General features: G+C 43.5%; 2 protein-coding genes across 3 annotated transcripts in view; one reads left to right on the forward strand and one right to left on the reverse strand.

The window, feature by feature from the left end:
• Positions 1-8,155: 8,155 nt before the first annotated feature.
• SAT1 (spermidine/spermine N1-acetyltransferase 1) lies at positions 8,156-11,160 on the reverse strand. Of its 2 annotated transcripts, none has more exons than XM_060003117.1 (6): positions 10,910-11,160; positions 10,632-10,698; positions 10,458-10,541; positions 8,940-9,041; positions 8,805-8,845; positions 8,156-8,676 (listed from the first exon to the last, which is right to left on the reverse strand). In XM_060003117.1, exons 1-6 carry the CDS (start codon positions 10,973-10,975, stop codon positions 8,506-8,508), a joined length of 531 nt encoding a protein of 176 aa, XP_059859100.1. In that variant the 5' UTR covers positions 10,976-11,160; the 3' UTR covers positions 8,156-8,505. The 2 variants fall into 2 exon arrangements, with proteins under 2 accessions (XP_059859100.1, XP_059859101.1); XM_060003118.1 differs by having other exon boundaries at positions 10,632-10,683; positions 10,910-11,159.
• Positions 11,161-11,437: 277 nt separating this feature from the next.
• The window catches only part of ACOT9 (acyl-CoA thioesterase 9), a 65,650-nt gene continuing 58,090 nt past the window's right edge, over positions 11,438-18,997 (forward strand). The window contains exon 1 of the mRNA XM_060003086.1: positions 11,438-11,768. The gene's annotated coding sequence lies outside the window, so the exon portion shown is untranslated. The remainder of the gene's footprint in view (positions 11,769-18,997) is intronic.

Raw genomic sequence — 18,997 nt, forward strand, 5'->3', positions numbered from 1 at the left:
AAAATAATATTTTTAGTTTTGTCTTATCACTTGTAAATAAATTCTCATTTCGTTTCTCAATCCAAATCTCATTCTTTCCTACAAGCCATTACCAGGAAATACCTAGGTTTTAAAACATACACTTTGCTTTTTCCCATTGAGTTTTAATTAGAAAGAATAATAAACTTCATGAAATTCAAACCTAGGACAATACACCCAGAAAAATACTAACACAACAACCTGGGTTGCAAAACTTGTTTAGCAAGTTTCAGCTGGAGGTTAATTAAAACCTGCCTGGAAACCTCTTAAAACACAGACAGGAATGCAAACTACACACACCACCACCTAGATTCTTCCCTCTGGAACTTCCTCCTCCCCACCTCCCTGGATTTCAGTGGGAACATTTCCAGAGAGTTCCATCTGGTCGGACCCAGTGTCCATGACCAATAGGATTCTGTTTGTCCCATCCCAGGGGAGGAGCGGTAGGAGGTTGGGTAGGCAGCTCCCCCGCCCCCTTAGCAGTTATAACAAACAGCCTGCTACACCACTCCTTAAGCTTTTAGCTCCTCTGGGAGGTGGGGGTGGGGACTGAGGGATTGTAAGAATTTCCTCCGGTGTTTCATGTTTTAGGTCAACATGTTTCAAGATACAGAGGAGTTAAGTGATGTTATTCTGGACAAGACAAGAGAGCACAGAGAGAGCTCAGAGCAGAACAGGAAAAGGTAGAAATGCTGCCTGACGTTTGACCTGCCTGTAAGAGACTACTGAACTGGCCGAACGTTCTAGAATATTAGCTGTATATTCTTTCAGAAGTTCCTCAGGGTTACCGCTATTATTTCTTCTGTCCAGGCTTGTTTAGAGTGATTGTCAGCTATCACCCCGCCGGTGGATAAGCATCTGCGAGATGTGCAGGAAACAAGGCTGGGGTGTAATTATAACATAATGCTGTAACAACATTGCACAAGGCTGCCTCAGTACTATATGCCAGAGTGCATCGCCACCATCTCACTGACAGGCATTTGGATGGTGATTAGTGTTGGATCATGTCCTGGAATCAGGCTTGAAGCCAGAGAAACTGGAAAATGATTTTTGTTTTTCAGTTCCTTGGAGGCCCGTGTGGAAAATTTAGGAGAGCAAATTTTTGTTTCTTGTAACAACTTGTATATAATTTGAGGAAGAGAAAGTGAAGTGGGGTGGTTCCTGAACCACTTGCCTTGCCTTGAAGCTGGTCCTCTGCGGAAAAGTCGCATTTTCTTGCAGAGCTGGCTGGGAAGTGTTGCCGCAGGAAGCAGTTGGTCTCAATCCCACCTTCCCCCTGGCTCCTCCACACCTAACGTAAGCACAGGCAAGACCTTTTCCAGGTGACAAAGAAAGTCTGAGTCCCAAAGCACCACCAGTATTAATGACTCAAGGCCACTGTGTACAGTTAAATTAGACAGTGAGTTGTGCTTTGTGAGGTGTGTCTGGGGCCCAGCTGTCCAGTTCAAAGCTCAACCCCATTGCCTTCCGGTTGTATAACACAGAACAAGTTGTTTCACCCCCTACACCCTACCTGCCTCATACACAGAAGGATGGATTTGTTTTAAGGATTAAATGACATAATCCATGTATAACATGTGGAATGTAGAAAGTGCCCTATAATTATATACTTTTTTTTTCCCAATTAAATTCTGACTCTCAAAGTGGATGCCTGTTACAGGTAAAGCATGAAATTAAAGTTGATTCTCTCTTTCTGTTTCCCCCCAAAACTGGGGCTGGTTGATTCCATTTATTTAATGAATGTTTGTTGAATGCCTACTGCGTGCCATGCGTGGAATGAGGCCCTGAGGATATAAAGATTATGGGACATGTCCCTGCTCCTGGGATGTTGACAGTCAAGGAGGTCAAAGAGTGTGGATCAGCTGCTTCGAGAAGGGCCAGCTATGTGGTAGAGAAAGCACACGTTTGTGGAGGCACAGACCGGGTTGACAGCCTGGACCCACACCCCCTGCCGTGAATCCAAGTTGCTCAACCTCCCTGAGCCTCCATTTCCTCATCTTTGAAATGGGCCTGATTCAGTGGTGTGCTGAAGCCTGCTCCTACTGGCTTGGGAGAGCCTACTGTTAAATATTCGGGAATTTTGCAAGCTAGTTGTTGAAGCCTTTGGTAGCTTGAAATCAGCCTTGGTGGAAGTATTTACACGCTGTTAATCAGCAAATTCTACAAATCAAGGCTCCTCCCTAACCCCAGCTGGTTCACTGGCACACCACAGGAACATGTGGGGGGAGGAAAAACTTGACCTTTACCCTCTTGCGGTTTTTGGCTGGGCCTGAGAATTTAATTAATATAAAACAGATCAACAGGAGAAAAAGCACACAAATTGATCAAATATGTTTTACAGTGACATGGGAGCCCTTATAAGGAAATGGACACTCGAAGAGGTGGCAAACGTAAATGCTCTTCTAACAGATTGGACAAAGGGGTGATTGTGGAAAAGTAACAAATAGATGGGAGTGTTATCTCCTGTTTTCAGAAGGAAAAGGGGAGATTAGAATGCTCTTCTTGCATCTGCTGTTTTTCGAGTGCCTTTAGCTCAAAATAATCCTTAATGCCAAAGTGGCATATTTTGGGGTGGCATATTCTGCCACTGTTGTTATGAAGATTAATGAAATAAAATCATGGTATCTAGCACATAGTAGATGCTCAACGCAGGGTTACTCTAAGTATATCATATAGAATATATTAATCATGTACATCCTGCACTTCCATATTCATAATCTCACTTGCAACTCTGAGGTAGTTTATTTTTAGTCCCGTAAATGAAGAAGTGCCAAGATCCAATTCAGTTTTCTTTGACTCCAAGTGGAGCGTTCTTTCCACCAGACCCAAACTGCCCCTGGACAGACCGTGTTGCTCTGCAAACAAGGATCGCTGTCATTGTGGATTTAGCTGTTTTGTAACCACTTTTGTTGTTTTTGTTATTGATTCACTGAATGAAAGAAAGCAGCATAAGCCCCGAGGTGGAAGAAGACAGCCCTGGGCCGCAGCTGGTGGAAGGCTCCCTGAGCTAAGCTGGAGGTGAATGGCACCAGTCGGCTGTGCCCATGTTATTGTCAAAACAGAGCCATGAACACTGCTTGATCCCAGTAAATGTTGCTTCCCTGGAAATCTCAGAAGCTCGGAGTTACCTAGCCATTGATGTCAGGTCTGGGGTAGGAAATGTACAAGATGAACCTGGGACATCTTAAAAGCGAGGAAGCTAACAAAGAAAGGCTTCTGCAGTCATGTCCAAAGGATTCTGAAGCCAACTTGAAGAAGCTCTCACTGGACAATTAGAGCAATCCAAGCTTCAATCAGAAAAATGACGCAATTAAGACACAGGAAATATTTAAAGTCCACGAGTTAATAAAGATACTTGGGGGGGGGGGAAACCGAATTGGAAGATGCTGGGGAAGCCAGTTCATTCTTTGAAACCTAGTAAATTAAAAGAATCAAGCATGTATCCTGCCTTTGCTGGGTGAACTGTACTTCATGGTAACGAAACACAATATAGGAGAAGGTTCTCTTTATAGAAGTATTTTAGCTAAGAAATGAAGAAGGAATGATAGAGTATCACAGTTTGAAACTCCTAATGAATCAGTGCACCTAGGTATTGACATCATCGGCTGCATCACAAAAAGAGACAAACAAACATTATATGCCTCTTGGTGGAAAAAAAAATATCTATGAAATATTCTTGCTGAAATATCAAGATTAAATCTGTCCAAATTGGGGCTTAATTGGTAAAGTCTTACCTCTGATGCCGTTGGCCTTTTTCTAACCAATCAGAAGCAGGCAGTATTGCATTATGGTCACAGCAGTGTTTCTCAAACTCTAGTAACACAGACTCCTTTTTTTTTTTTTTTTTTGCGGTACGTGGGCCTCTCACTGTTGTGGCCTCTCCTGTTGCGGAGCACAGGCTCCAGACGTGCAGGCTTAGCGGCCATGGCTCATGGGCCCAGCCGCTCCACGGCATGTGGGATCTTCCCAGACCGGGGCACGAACCCGTGTCCCCTGCATCGGCAGGCGGACTCTCAACCACTGCGCCACTAGGGAAGCCCTACACAGACTCCTTTTAAAGGAAAGACTTCTCATAGTGGTGATTGAAATTATTCTTATTATATTTACTTACTGTAGACATACAACTAGATGTGAACGTTTGATGTTCGTAGCTCCTATACAACTGTGAAACCATATACATTTACAAGTCAAATACAGACAAAACTACCAAATGAATAAAATTCAAATGGGCAACACTGATTTAATGTGAGGGAAGATGTTTTGCTGAAATGAAGTTGCTCCTTGCAAAGGAGCGTGGTACTGTTGGCTGTTTCCTGTTTCAGCACTGTAAGCAGTTGGTTGACACAATTCTCCCACCATTTTTCTCTAAAAACTCTCCAGGAGGTTCTCCCTCATGCAGCGTGATGTGATTTCACTTGTTCTTTGCTTGTTAATGATGTGGTGCCAAGGTGAGCAGCGTAAACACAGACTGAAATGGTTGTCCTCACGGTTGTGACTAGGATTCGGTTAAAAGGTAATTATCTACATCAGTGGCGATCAATCCAGCCTTCACTTTGGAATGGACATTAAGATATAATTAAAGATTCTCTCCGGGTGGGGCGTTAGTATTTCTTAAAATCTTTCTAGGTGATTCTAATGTGCAGCCTGTACTAAGAACTACTGATTTCAATGATCTAGAAAATGCTTATACAGTTGGCCCTGCCTGATCTGTGAGTTCCATATCTGCGGATTCAAGTAACAGTGGATGGAAAATATTCGGACAAAAAAAAATTCCAGAATCCCCCTCGGATACTGAGGGACAACTGTACTTATTCTTCTTTAGAGTATAATCCAAAAGAAACACCTAATTCAGTCATTCTTATGGAGAATATGAGGTCCTCTGAGAAGATGGCAGTGAACCCCCAGGGGTTTGAGAAATTTTGTTTGGAGTTTGATTCCCAGGCCTAGTTGTGTGGCCTTGGGCAACTTAACGGCTCTGAGGGTTAGTTTCTCATTATAAAAAGAAACAAATAGTAGCATCTAGCTCACACGATGTTTGTGAGAATTAGATGACGTAATAACTATACAAAGTGCTAAACACAATGCCTGGTTCCTGGTGAGTACTTACTAAACGTTAGCTCTCATTAACTATTATGTTGACAACCACCTGGAAGCTACTAAAACATTTGCTGGGCAGATGCAAGCCACAAGAAGGAAAGGTGTTGGGGGAAGAGGGCGCTGGGAGAACTTTGCAAGGAAGGGTATTTGGCGGCCTTTGATAGATGAGGCATAAAAGGCAATGATGGTAGGGGTGGGGGTGGGATGGACTCAATAAGGGTGTGGGCCTGTCAGTCTGGGCTGTGGGTGACAGCTGACTAGCTTGAAGCCCAGACCGGCAGCACAAAGAAAAGGGATGAGAATAAAGCACAGAGTCACCCTGAGATGACAATCCACGTGAAGAAATGATGAAGCAAGGAGATGAAGATGAGGCCGGTCTCGCAAACAGAATCCTGGGAGCGGACGTGGCCACCTGCAGATTCTGAGCAGCCACTCGCCTCAAGGAGCACAGATAAGTGCCATCATTCTAGGCCCTGCTGGGTAAAGCGGGACTGGGTAGAGTGGGTGTTAAGACATTAATAAATCATTAGATTTCTTCTGAATTGTTGCTTGTGCATTTCTGTGAAAAAGACTCTACTTTCTTTCCCTAGAAAGGCTGCCCAGTGGAATCTAAGCAGTTGATGACCTTGGGCTCTGGTTTGGAGCGTGACAGAAGGTGCCTCTACTGTTGACCCTGTAATCAGATTGGTGGCAGGATGTCTTGTAAGCCTATGTGTGGACAAAGCCAGCTACTTCCTGTTTTAATACTATCAAAAATTTTGATTTTATTATTCTTTAAGGGAGCTAATAAACTTAGCAAATAAGTTATTTTTTTTAACTATACAGAGAAAACCCCAAAATATTCTTATGTAATAATTGGCAAGTTCTTAGGCCTGAAAGACTGTTCTTCCCAAATGATTATGTCAGGCATAATATTTTAGTAAAATAGTAATTTCAAAGTTATCTTTACAGAGGTGTTGCTTACCTGGACTCCCCCTGCCCCCCTTTTCCAGGTTTATCATTGTTTATTATTTCCTTTCATATAATTTCCCCGGATTGTGTTTTCTTACTTGCCTGGTGATTTCAAGCTTTATGGATTTGTTTTTATAGTTCAGTTTTTAAAGAGGTGTCTTTGTAACAGCGTTGAACATTCAGTAGGCTGATGCTGTGGTGTTTCAGCTTCTAAATTTTAAACTCAAGGGACTTTTTTAAAGTGGATACAAAAACTTCCTAAAAGCTTTCATGGTGACAACACTGGGCCTTTAGGGCTAAGCTCTAAGTATGAGAAAACAAAGAGTTACATTGTAACCCACTTGGTTAATCTAATTTATTCACATATTTAACCACAGTCAGCATGTAGTTGTTTTCCTCAAGGAGGCCCACTTTCCAAAACACAATTTTCAAAATGTCTTCTTTCCCCACAAAGCTCCTTGTGTTTAGTTAACCCTTTTTATGCTTGCCAGCGTTTCTCTCCTATAGTTACTCGCCAGTCTAGCAGGACCCTGGTTGAGAACGGACTCTAAGTCTATTTTCATGACATGCTCTCTGAGCTACCAATAAATCCCAAAGCGCTCCTGTTAAACACAGTACAGGATCCTGCTTGTTTATATGGCTGCCTTCTAATTTAGGAAGCCACAAAAGACACTGAAACCAAGGGATGCAGGACAAATCGCCCTTTGAGTGAGGAGTCCCGTGTTTCTTTCCTGGAGAACACAGTAAGAAGACACAGAGTACCGCTTCTCAGTTATCTGACGATTTCTTTTGGAAAACATTAATCTTGGAAATCAGTACAGTGGTTATTAACTACCACTTTCATTACTGTGGGAATTAGTGGGTTTAGGAATTTAGGTCAGTGTCATGAGTAATAAAAGGAGTTCACCGGGCTTCCCTGGTGGCGCAGTGGTTGAGAGTCCGCCTGCCGATGCAGGGGACACGGGTTCGTGCCCCGGTTCGGGAAGATCCCACATGCCGCGGAGCGGCTGGGCCCGTGAGCCATGGCCGCTGAGCCTGCGCGTCTGGAGCCTGTGCTCCGCAACGGGAGAGGCCACAACAGTGAGAGGCCCGCATACCGCCAAAAAAAAAAAAAAAAAAGAAAGAAAAGGAGTTCACCTATCTAAAACTGTCTCCTCCTCAGCCCTCTGTGAGTTTCATTTTCAGTCCTGGAGAAAGCTTCTATTTACTTCTCCCCCAACCCCCAGCAGTTTTAAGCCCTCCTATTGTTTCTCCGCTTAGAAACCCATGTGTTAACACAGTTATCAGAAACTTGCTCTCCAAATAGGATGCTAATTACCCTGACTGGTACCTGTGTCCAACTCCAGCCTTTTAGTTTACAAAATTCCTTTAAAAATGTGGAATTTTTGTTCCTGCCTAACTAGCAAAGTGATCTACTTTCCCTTCAGAATAGTATTTGTGTGTGGGATGAGGTTGTTGTGGGCAAGATGTTTTTTCCCCCAATTTCCAGTATTTCAGAACCCATTTCCACCTCTTTTACTGGTGTAACAAATAGGCTTTTTCATTGTGGGCCTTAGTTTCTAAGCTCTTGAAAATTCTGTTGGATTAAGTGTAGTGTCATCAATATAAAGTCATATTTTTATATGTTGCTACATATAAAACTTTGGGATTCAACTGGCTTCTTTCTAGACATTGGGAATACCAGCACAACACAGCTTCTGACCATAAGACACTTTAAACTGGGTTAAAAACTCTTTTTAGGGGCTTCCCTGGTGGCGCAGTGGTTGAGAGTCCACCTGCCGATGCAGGGGACATGGGTTCGTGCCCCGGTCCGGGAAGACCCACATGCCGCGGTGGGAAGACCCACATGGCTGCTGAGCCTGCGCGTCCGGAGCCTGTGCTCTGCAACGGGAGAGGCCACAACAGTGAGAGGCCCGTGTACCGCAAAAAACAAAAAAAAAAAACAAAAAAAAAAAACCCCAAAAAACAAGAAAAAACTTTTTAAAAAACTGTCAAGTTATCATGTTTCTTGGGCATTTTTACTTTGCACTCAACAGCAAGAAAAATGTCTAAGGAATAAAGGATCAGTAAAAATGCTTACACCAAACAATTAAATCAAAGGGTAGTTTATTAAAAAAGAATCAAAACAGAAACTCTAAGTACCAGTGTGTACATTGTACACATTGAAATGACTCACAAGAGTGGAGTTTTTTTCATAGACATTATCATACCACCTTGCTGTTCATTAAAGATGTTCAACAGAAGTCTGACTCCAACGTGCATACAAGGATTGCCATCTTAAACAGACCTTACTTCAAACATGCAACAACGCCACTGGTAATAAAGCTTTGGAATGGGTGCTCATTCTATCATTTCACTACAAATAAGATAGAAAGCAAGGTAAGTTGAGAATTTATTCTAAAATAGAATGGAAGCTGTCATTGTCTACACCAGCACTCCTCACTCCTCTGCTGCCATTTTTAGCAAGTACTCCTTGTCGATCTTGAAGAGTCTCCATCCCTCTTCGCTGGACAGATCAGAAGCACCTCTTCTTTTGTAGAAGTTGATAGATGGTTCATTCCACTCTGCTACCAAGAAGTGCATGCTGCTGCAGCGACACTTCATCGCAACCTGTTACGCAGGAGAGGAAAACACAAACTCAGTGACATTTCACCTGCTTTCCAAGACCCAATTTTGATTCAGGTGTTAAAATAATCCAGTAACCCTTACAAATTTGGAAACCAAACACCAAGACATACCTGGCTTAGATTCTTCAGAATTTCTGATCCTATGCCAAAGCCTAAAAAAGAAAGAGAAGTACCATTTAAAAGGTCATTTTAAGGACTTCAAGCCCTGATTTCTCTTTAGAGCAGCCCCCCTGAACTCAATCATACCTCTATAATCACTCATCACGAAGAAGTCCTCAAGATACAACAGTTTGCCAATCCATGGATCATAGGTAAAATAGTACATGGCAAAACCAACAATGCTGTGTCCTGTAATAAGAGTATCACATGAGTTATGGATGAAAAACAATCCGTCAAAGTTGTAGCTGCAAAATCAGAAGTCTATCATAAGTTTTTAAATAACATACATGCATGTATTACAGAAATAAGTAGCCAGTGGGCCAGACTGTCTCCTGACTTTTATGCTAGTGCAATCCAGGCCACTGTTGGATGATCTCACTGTTCTTAGAACATGTATTTGCAAAAAGCACACATTAGAGCTAGCTGAAACCAGGCTAAAACTGTGGACTGGCCACTCTGCAATCTGCTGGATCTCACACTCAGGAAGTGAGAATGCTTTCATTACTTGCCAGAACGAAAGTGCTATGGTCTTAAAACTAAACACACACATTATTCACATCCTACTGATATACTGGTATCTTGACTTGGGAATAAGTCAGGTTTACACGGCAGTTCAGAATAGTTAAGTATTTGTAGTTTAGAAACTCTGCTTCCTTAAGGTCAGGACATCAGGCCAAAAGAGCAACGTTTAATTTCAGAACTTGCCTTCCAATTCACACATTTTCCATTTGCTCTCCCCAATGTTTAAGCCGGAAGAAGTAGAGGTACCCAGGTGTGATGTAACATCCATATACCTCTGGAAAGTACCTCATCCCTTATGTTTTCTGCTCATTTTTTCTAGTATGAGGAAATGACCTCAGAAAAAACCTTAAGCACCCCCCACCGCCCCTGCCCAACAACTTCCCTCTTTAGCTCCGTCTTCTGCCCAAGGACCAGAAAGGAAAAAACAACGACAAAGAAAAAACAAAGAAAAAAAGGAAAAAAGCATCTGACTCCTTCTTTATGGGTGTCTGTAATTCCAATTGGAGGCAAAGGTTTCAAATTAAACTTTCTAGCCATTTTATAGTCCTTTGCAAACAGGAAGTGAGTACAATGGAGCTTCTGATCTACCGTGTTTTAAGTGTGTGATAATAGGGCCTTACCTCATTTATCATGATCATCTACTTTATTGTGTAAAGGATCTTTTAGTTACCTCCCCGCCCATCCATGTACACGGAAGGGCCATGTACATGGCGAAGCTAGAGACTGTAACCTGAAGATTGGGACAAATTAAAGAAAAAAATGTAATTTAACACAAATACAAAAACGGTTACGTTAGGGTCAAACAAGAACCATTTATGAAACTGAATTACAACAAACGACTTTATACCTAACTTTTCCGGGTCTCCACAGCACTGATACTTAAACAGCTCTTCTAACCCGCCCTATTATTAAGTGCAGCAATCTATTTTTTTTTCTCAGTAGTTTGAACACTGGCTGGCTAGTATTTCTGGCCAACTTCTCAGTAAGTAACTTCAGCCTGTGTTGTCAGTGCTTCTACAGAGCAGCCACTACGTCTTCCAGAACACTCGGTCTCTCCGGCTTCTGGAAGGAGAGGGCGATTACCTTCTGGAGTCATGTGCTCCTTGGGCACTTCTGCGACCAGGCAGTGGTAGAAGGGGTGCTCTCCAAAACCATCTTCTAGCAGATCTGCAAGAAGAGGCAGCAGGGACAGTGTTGGCCTCGATGAAGGTGGCAGGCACCGGACGCTCGTCCCCCGCCCCGCCACTGATGCGTTACCTTTTTCAGTTAATATTACTTGCTCTTCCATGTATTCGTATTTAGCCAATTCCTGGGTTGATGTACACAAGAGAAAAGAAGAGAAGCAGATAATTAAGTGAGGCTCCGGCCCGGCCAGCTCGGGGGAATGGGGTGGGCTGGGCGGGGATTCATACCCTGAGTCTCGCCCGGAGCGGCGCGGCCGGGCCGGGGCTGGGGGAGGCAGGCGGAGAGAGGGGGACCTACCGGGGACCAGGACCCCACCGCCCGCCGCAGGAAGAGCCCATGCCTCCCGCTACCTTGATCAGCCGCAGAATGTCACTGCAGTCGGCGGCGGTGGCCGGGCGGATCACGAATTTAGCCATTTTCTTCTTTTGCTTTTCTTCCCTTTGCGGACCAAGCCCCTGTACTTGAACAGTAAGAGGAGGTGGTTCCTCATTCGTCTCCCGGGAGCGTCCTCTTCCCAGTCAGGATGGCACCATGACCCGACGAAACCTCGGCGAACGAAACACGAACACCAGCTAACTGAGGCAGTAACCACTCGTTTCGGCCGCCCGGCTCCGCTTTTTAGCGCGAAGAAGCCCCGCCCCGGGACGTGAGGCGGAGGCACCTTGTCCAATGAGGCGCCTCGTCCAATGAGGCCGCGGCGCCTCGTCCAATGAGGCCGCGACCGCCCCCCCTCTTCCGGGCACCGCCCTCTCTTCCGGCCGCCCGTGTGAACCCGGCCCGCGCGGGCGGGGGCGCGGGCGGTGAGGCGCCAGGTGCGGCTCTCTAGCGGCGCCCTCTAGCGGCGCCTGGCGGAGCCTTCCCGAAAGCCCGACCTCGGAGCCTAAGCGTGCCCTAGTAACCTTCGCAAAAAGGAAGAGAGGGGTTCCCCTTTTGGCCCTGGCCCAGTGACTTTGCTGTTTCTTCCTTGGAGAGACCTGGCTTTGGGCGATGGGGGGATAAGGGGATTAGAGCAGTGGCTCTCATAGGGTGGTCTGAGGGGCCCTGTGGGCCCGAAGATCCTTTCAAAACTAGTTTCATAGTAATGGTAGGATTTCGTTTCCCTTTCTTAACTCTCGCTGAAATTTTCCAGAGAACTGATGTGTGATGACGTCATCGCTCTCATGACTAAAGGAATGTGTGCTTGTATTGTGTTTTCTAGAATTTCCTAAGGTAAGCTACTTCGATTTCTCAATGATTTTTTCCCCCCTCTGCTGGTAATTTTTAGAGTTAACAGAATATTTTCTTTCTTACTTTTCCCCTTATTTTTTCTTAAATTTCTGACCTTCCTTGTGGAAACACTTTCCTTCTGCCTGAGGTACACTCCTTCATACTTCCATTTAGTGAAGGTCTGCTCTTGTAAAATTTTTGTTTTGCTTGTCTAAATATGTCTTTAAATTCATCTTAAAGTTCTTGAAGGATTTATTTCACTGTTAGCGAGTTTGAGGTTGGAAGTTCTTTTTCGTTCAGCATATTGATGATATCTGACTATCTTCTGGCTTGCATTGCTGTTGAAAATTGTTATATTCCCTCCTTGCTCATTCCCTGTGCTTCTCTCCTATCCCCTTTAAAACTTTTTATTTCGAACCAATTACAAGTTTACAGATGTGTGATGACATCATTGCTCTGGTGACTAAAGGAATGTGTGCTTGTGTGTTCTCATGTTTTCTAGAATTTTTGAAGGCAAGCTTTTTGGATTTTTCAATTATTTTTAAATGTCCTGAGAGTAAAATGTTTGAGAACAGTTGGATTAGAGTATAGCTCTTCCTGGATTATACCCAATGGGACAAGTACTCAGGCCTCTTGCAGATAGAGGGTTTTTCTGGTTTTTTTTTTTTTTTTTTTTTGGCTTTTTACAAACCACCTTTCCAGACAGGTCCTCTGAGGGCCCTGCTTTGGCTGCCCTGCCTGGGTTCTAGAATGAGTCAAAGAGAAAGCATAAAAGGAGCCTGCCGTGTTTTCAGTCTATAGGGTGGATTATCACCAAATGACTCCCCCGACATTCAACAAGTGATTCTCTGCTTTGCTCACAATATCCTGTATGTAGAAAAGAAAGCAAAAGTAGCTCCTCTGTTACCCTTCCCACCCTCTGGGGATATCATAGTAGTGAGTCATTGGGAGAATTTATGAAATGTGTTTCTCAAAGATCTTTAAAAATAGCATTGATTCTTGTCTGCCTAAAGCCACTTCAGGTAGTGTCTTTCCTGACACCACTGCACACAGATGACCATACATAGGCCCTTCCTGCCTCTGCTTTGTTCTGTTTTGTGGGAGGACTCAGGAGAGCTTGTTACCTAGTTACCGCTAACAGTTAAGTAAGAACTAGGTGACTAAGCACTAATAATAGCTGCCTCCTTGAAGCAAAAACAAGGTCGTTTTCAATGTGGGCTGCTTAGGTTTTTAGAATAATGATTGTTTCATTAAAACACACTATAATTTTTTTCTATTTATTCTGTTTTTCCAGTTTAAGTTTCATGCTCTTATGCTTCACTTTGTCATTATGACAAGGAGAGCCCATTCTGAAAAACAGGCAGCTAAAAAAAGCTCATTGTGATTGCGTTTTTTGCACATGTAAAAGCTTAGAACCCTAAGAAATGTGAATTTTCTTTATGAATCAAGTTAGGTTTTATATTGTCAGGAATAGATAGATGCCATGGAGGACCAACATTACCCCCTGTTGATACTGGAATTTAAATTTAAAACTGCATAAAAAGGGGTTAACTCGCTAGCATTTGGAAAACTTTTATTTGGCTAATGAGTCAACAAAATCAATAACTATTTATTGACTCTTATGCTAGGTACTTGGGGGTTATAAAGGAGGACTAAGTTTTGAAACGAGCCCTCAGGGCATACAGTTTACTTTGCAGATATGTTTGTAGTTTACTACAACAGAATTTAATCTTTGTGAGAAATATAATTCCTATAACTGAAGAGGTCTGAGTAGGGGGAGAGTAGGAGGAAAGGAAACAGACAAGGGACATCGTGGGTGTTTTACATTCATTGACTTGTTTAATATCAACTGTCTTGTGAAATAGCTAATGTTAGCTCAATGTTTGCAACAGAGAAAACCAGAGGCTCAGAGGGCTACAAAATTGCAACAGCCAGGAAGTGGTAGAGCTAGGAAAGAAGGAATTCTGTTGATTTCCCTGCCAAAGTGAAACTGTCCAACTTGCCCTATTAAACTATTATGGAAGGTGTCATAGTTTTTTTTTTTCTGTTTATAAAAATAATGCATATTGATTAAGAAAATATAAGTGCAGAAATACAAAAAGGGGGCTTCCCTGGTGGCGCAGTGGTTAAGAATCCGCCTGCCAATGCAGGGGACACGGGTTCGAGCCCTGGCCCGGGAAGATCCCACATGCTGCGGAGCAACTAAGCCCGTGTGCCACAACTACTGAGCCTGAGCTCTAGAGCCCGCGAGCCACAACTACTGAGCCCACATGCCACAACTACTGAAGCCTGCACGCCTAGAGCCCGTGCTCCGCAGCAAGAGAAGCCACGACAGTGAGAAGCCTGCACACTGCAATGAAGAGTGGCCCCCACTCACTGCAACTACAGAAAGCCCATGTACAGCAACGAAGACCCAACACAGCCAAAAATAAATAAATAGATAAATTTATATATAAAAAAAGAAATACAAAAAGTTAATAAAAATAATCCCTATTAGTAGGTTGATTTCCTTCCAGTCTTTTTTTCTATGTACGTATACATAAAGGGCTGATATTCAGTTGGTATATACAGTGTAGTGGATTAAAATAACCACAAATTCATTGCAGCTCCTCCCATCAAGAGGTAGAATCTAGGACTTCGCTGGTGGTGCAGTGGTTAAGAATCTGCCTGCCAGTGCAGGGGACACGGGTTCGAGCCCTGGTCCGGGAAGATCCCACATGCCATGGAGCAACTAAGCCTGTGCACCACAACTACTGAGCCTGCGCTCTAGAGCCCTTGAGCCACAACTACTGAGCCCGTGTGCCACAACTACTGAAGCTCAGGCACCTGGAGCCTGTGCTCGGCAACAAGAGAAGCCACCACAATGAGAAGCCCGCGCACTGCAATGAAGAGTAGGCCCCGCTTGCCGCAACTAGAGTAAGCCCGCACGCAGCAAGGAAGACCCAACGCAGCCAAAAAACAAATAGATAAATGAATAAATAGATAAATAAATAAATGAATAAACAAACACACAAATAAATAAGAGGTCCCCACTCCTTGAATTTGGACTGGCCTTGTGACTTGCCTTGACCAATAGAATACAGTAAAAGTGGTGATGTACAACTCCTAAGCAAGACCTCAAGAGATCTTAAAGCTTCTGTTCACACCCTCTTGGAACATTGCTGCTGCCATATGAAGAAGCTTGAGCTAGCTTCCTTGAGGATGAAAGACCTCATGAGGAGATGCGTAAGTGAGGCCAGATGCGTAAGCGATGCCACCTTGGACCATTCAGTCCCAATTGAGCTGTCAAATGATTGCAGCCACACAAGTGACCTTAGGCAAGACCAGCAGAAGAACCCCCTCACTGATCCCAGTCCATGTTATCAACCCACAGCATCATGAGTGAGTAGAATTGTTGTTTTAAGCCACTAAAATTTAGGGTTCTTTGTTACACAACAAAGGCTAACCGAAATCAGACGGCCATTTAGGTTGTTTACACCTGGCTTCCATTCTGATTGGTTGTAGTGTCCATTCCGACTGGTCTGTGCTTTGCAATACTCATTTAAAAATATTTTAGGGGCTTCCCTGGTGGCGCAGTGGTTGGGAGTCCGCCTGCCGATGCAGGGGACACGGGTTCGTGCCCCAGTCCGGGAAGATCCCACATGCCGCGGAGCGGCTGGGCCCGTGAGCCATGGCCGCTGAGCCTGCGCGTCCGGAGCCTGTGCTCCGCAACGGGAGAGGCCACGACAGTGAGAGGCCCGCGTACCAAGAAAAAAAAAATTTAAAAATCACCTGAGTGCGTTGTGCATATGTAATAACAAAAAATTGGTATCATGTATCTATAATGTCTATCCTGCAGCATAGTGTAGTGGCTTCTTACCTACTACAGCCTTGGACTTAGATGCTCCCCATCTGTGTGATTGTGTCAATACTTAACCTTGTTAAGTCACCATTTCTAAATCTGTAATTAGTAAATAATAATAGTACCCTTCATATGGTTAATTGTTGTGAGTATTAAATGAAGTAATACATATAAAGTACCCAGTGGGAATTCCCTAGTGGTCCAGTGGTTAGGACTCTGCGCTCTCACTGCTGAGGGCCTGGGTTCAATCCCTGGTTGGGGAACTAAGATCCCACAAGCCTCACAGTGTGGCAAAAAAAAAATACCCAGCATAGCACCTGGCATAATTGTTAGCATTATTACTATTAATAGTATGGAGTATTTCCCCGTGTCACTGGGTATATTTAAATTAAAAAATATATATAATGGTTCCTTAGAGTTCCATTGTGAAATTTATTTTACTATTCTGTTGTTGAAGATGCAGGGCTTTTTCCCAATGATAAATAATACTTTGTTTTGTTAATAAATTTATTTATTTATTTATTTTTGGCTGTGTTGGGTCTTCGTTGCTGCGTGCGGGCTTTCTCTACTTGTGGCAAGCGGGGGCTACTCTTTGTTGTGGTGCGTGGGCTTCTCATTGCGGTGGCTTCTGTTATTGTGGAGCACAGGCTCTAGGCACACGGGCTTTGGTAGTTATGGCTTGTGGGCTCAGTAGTTGTGGCGCACGGACTTAGTTGCTCCACAGCATGTGGGATCTTCCCAGTCCAGGGATTGAACCCGTGTCCCCTGCGTTGACAGGTGGATACTTAACCACTGCACCACCAGGGAAGTCCCTAATACTTTGACAAACATCTTTTTACCCAAATTTTAGCCCAGGTTTCTGATTGTTTCCTTAGGTAGATTCCTAGAAGTGAAATTACTAGGTGAGGAGAGATGTAATTTTGTTGATCTGGAGCTAGAGAAACACTCTAAAACTTCAGGTCCTCACTACATGAAAGTGTAATTTGAGATGACTCTCTAGATGTGCTTGCTCTAGCTTGAATTATCTAAAGTTTGATAACATCTGGGTTCCACAGTTGTCACAGAAGTTGAGTCTTTCTCAGAGAGTGGTTTTCTTGCTACATATCACAGATGGGTGATAACCTGTGAGAATGATCAATAAATAAATATAACCACCTCCAAGAAAACACCTTGTTTTGGGCCAAGATTTCCTTTTTTTAAAAATTTATTTTTTATTGAAGTATAGTTGAATTATGGGCCAAGATATTCTTTTCTTTTCTTTTCTTTTTTTTTCCTTACCTTACCTTACTTTACCTTACCTTACCTTACATTTCTTTTTGAGAAATTATAATTTAGGACGTGGAAAGCTGTTTCATCTTTGGGGTAGACCATCAAAAGTGTAAGACTTCTATTTATAAATGTAAAGTATTATATGACTTTAGGCCGCAATTAAAAGAGCCGGGTCAGCAATAAGTGAGGTGTTAATCAGGCCTCTTGTTTGCAAGTGATTGCCACATCTTACTCTTCCGCCATCTTGAAGGTCTCCATAGTCTTTATTTTAAGGTCTATTTTGTCTGATATGAGAATTGCTACTCCAGCTTTCTTTTGATTTCCATTTGCATGGAATATGTTTTTCTATCCCCTCACTTTCAGTCTGTATGTGTCCCTGGGTCTGAAGTGGGTCTCTTGTAGACAGCATATATACAGGTCTTGTTTTTGTATACATTCAGCCAGGTCTGTGTCTTTTGGATGGGGCATTTAATCCATTTACATTCAAGGTAATTATCGATATGTATGTTCCTATTCCCATTTTCTTAATTGTTTTGGGTTTGTTATTGTAGGTCTTTTCCTTCTCTTGTATTTCCTGCCTAGAGAAGTTCCTTTAGCAGTTGTTGTAAAGCTGGTTTGGTGGTGCTGAATTCTCTTAGCTTTTGCTTGTCTGTAAAGGTTTTAATTTCTCCATCGAATCTGAATGAGATCCTTGCTGGGTAGAGTAATCTTGGTTGTAGGTTTTTCTCCTTCATCACTTTAACTATGTCCTGCCAGTCCCTTCTGGCTTGCAGAGTTTCTGCTGAAAGATCAGCTGTTAACCTTATGGGGATTCCCTTGTGTGTTATTTGTTGTTTTTCCCTTGCTGCTTTTAATATGTTTTCTTTGTATTTAATTTTTGACAGTTTTGATTAATATGTGTCTTGGCGTGTTTCTCCTTGGATTTATCCTGTATGAGACTCTCTGTGCTTCCTGGACTTGATTAACTGTTTCCTTTCCCATATTAGGGAAGTTTTCAACTATAATCTCTTCAAATATTTTCTCAATCACTTTTTCTCTTCTTCTTCGGCGACCCCTATAATTCGAATGTTGGTGCATTTAGTGTTGTCCCAGAGGTGTCTGAGACTGTCCTCAGTTCTTCTCATTCTTTTTTCTTTATTCTTCTCTGCAGTAGTTATTTCCACTATTTTATCTTCCAGGTCACTTATCCGTTCTTCTGTCTCAGTTATTCTGCTATTGATCCCTTACAGAGAATTTTTAATTTCATTTATTGTGTTGTTCATCATTGCTTGTTTGCTCTTTAGTTCTTCTAGGTCCTTGTTAAACTTTTCTTATACTTCCTCCTTTCAACTTCCAAGATTTTGGATCATCTTTACTATCATTATTCTGAATTCTTTTTCAGGTTCACTGCCTATTTCCTCTTCATTTGTTAGGTCTGGTGGGTTTTTATCTTGCTCCTTCATCTGCTGTGTGTTTTTCTGTCTTCTCATTTTGCTTATCTTACTGTGTTTGGGGTCTCCTTTTTGCAGGCTGCAGGCTCATAGTTCCCGTTGTTTTTGGTGTCTGTCCCCAGTGGCTAAATTTGGTTCAGTGGGTTGTGTAGGCTTCCTGGTGGAGGGGACTAGTGCCTGTGTTCTGGTGGATGAGGCTGGATCTTGACTTTCTGGTGGGCAGGTCCACGTCTGCTGGTGTGTTTTGGTGTGTCTGTGGCCTTATTATGATGTTAGGCAGCCTCTCTGCTCATGGGTGGGCTTGTGTTCCTGTCTTGCTCATTGTTTGGCATGGGGTGTCCAGCACTGTAGCTTGATGGCCGTTGAGTGGATCTGGGTCTTAGCATTGAGACAGAGATCTCTGGGAGAGCTCTCGCTGCTTGATATTACGTGGAGCTGGGAGGTCTCTGGTGGACCAATGTCCTGAGCTCGGCTCTCCCACCTCAGAGGCACAGGCCTGGCACCCAGCCGGAGCACCAAGACCCTGTCAGCCACACGGCTGCTAGTGTTGGGGGGTCTCCTGTGTAGGCAGGGGGTGGCTGTGGCTCACCGTGGGGACAAGGTCACTGGCAGCAGAAGTTCTGGGAAGTGCTGCTTGGCGTGAGCCTTCCCAGAGTCTGCCATTAGCCCCACCAAAGAGTGGGGTAGGCTCC

Source organism: Delphinus delphis, chromosome X (assembly GCF_949987515.2).
Source record: "Delphinus delphis chromosome X, mDelDel1.2, whole genome shotgun sequence".
In the NCBI taxonomy this organism is placed as follows: domain Eukaryota; kingdom Metazoa; phylum Chordata; class Mammalia; order Artiodactyla; family Delphinidae; genus Delphinus; species Delphinus delphis.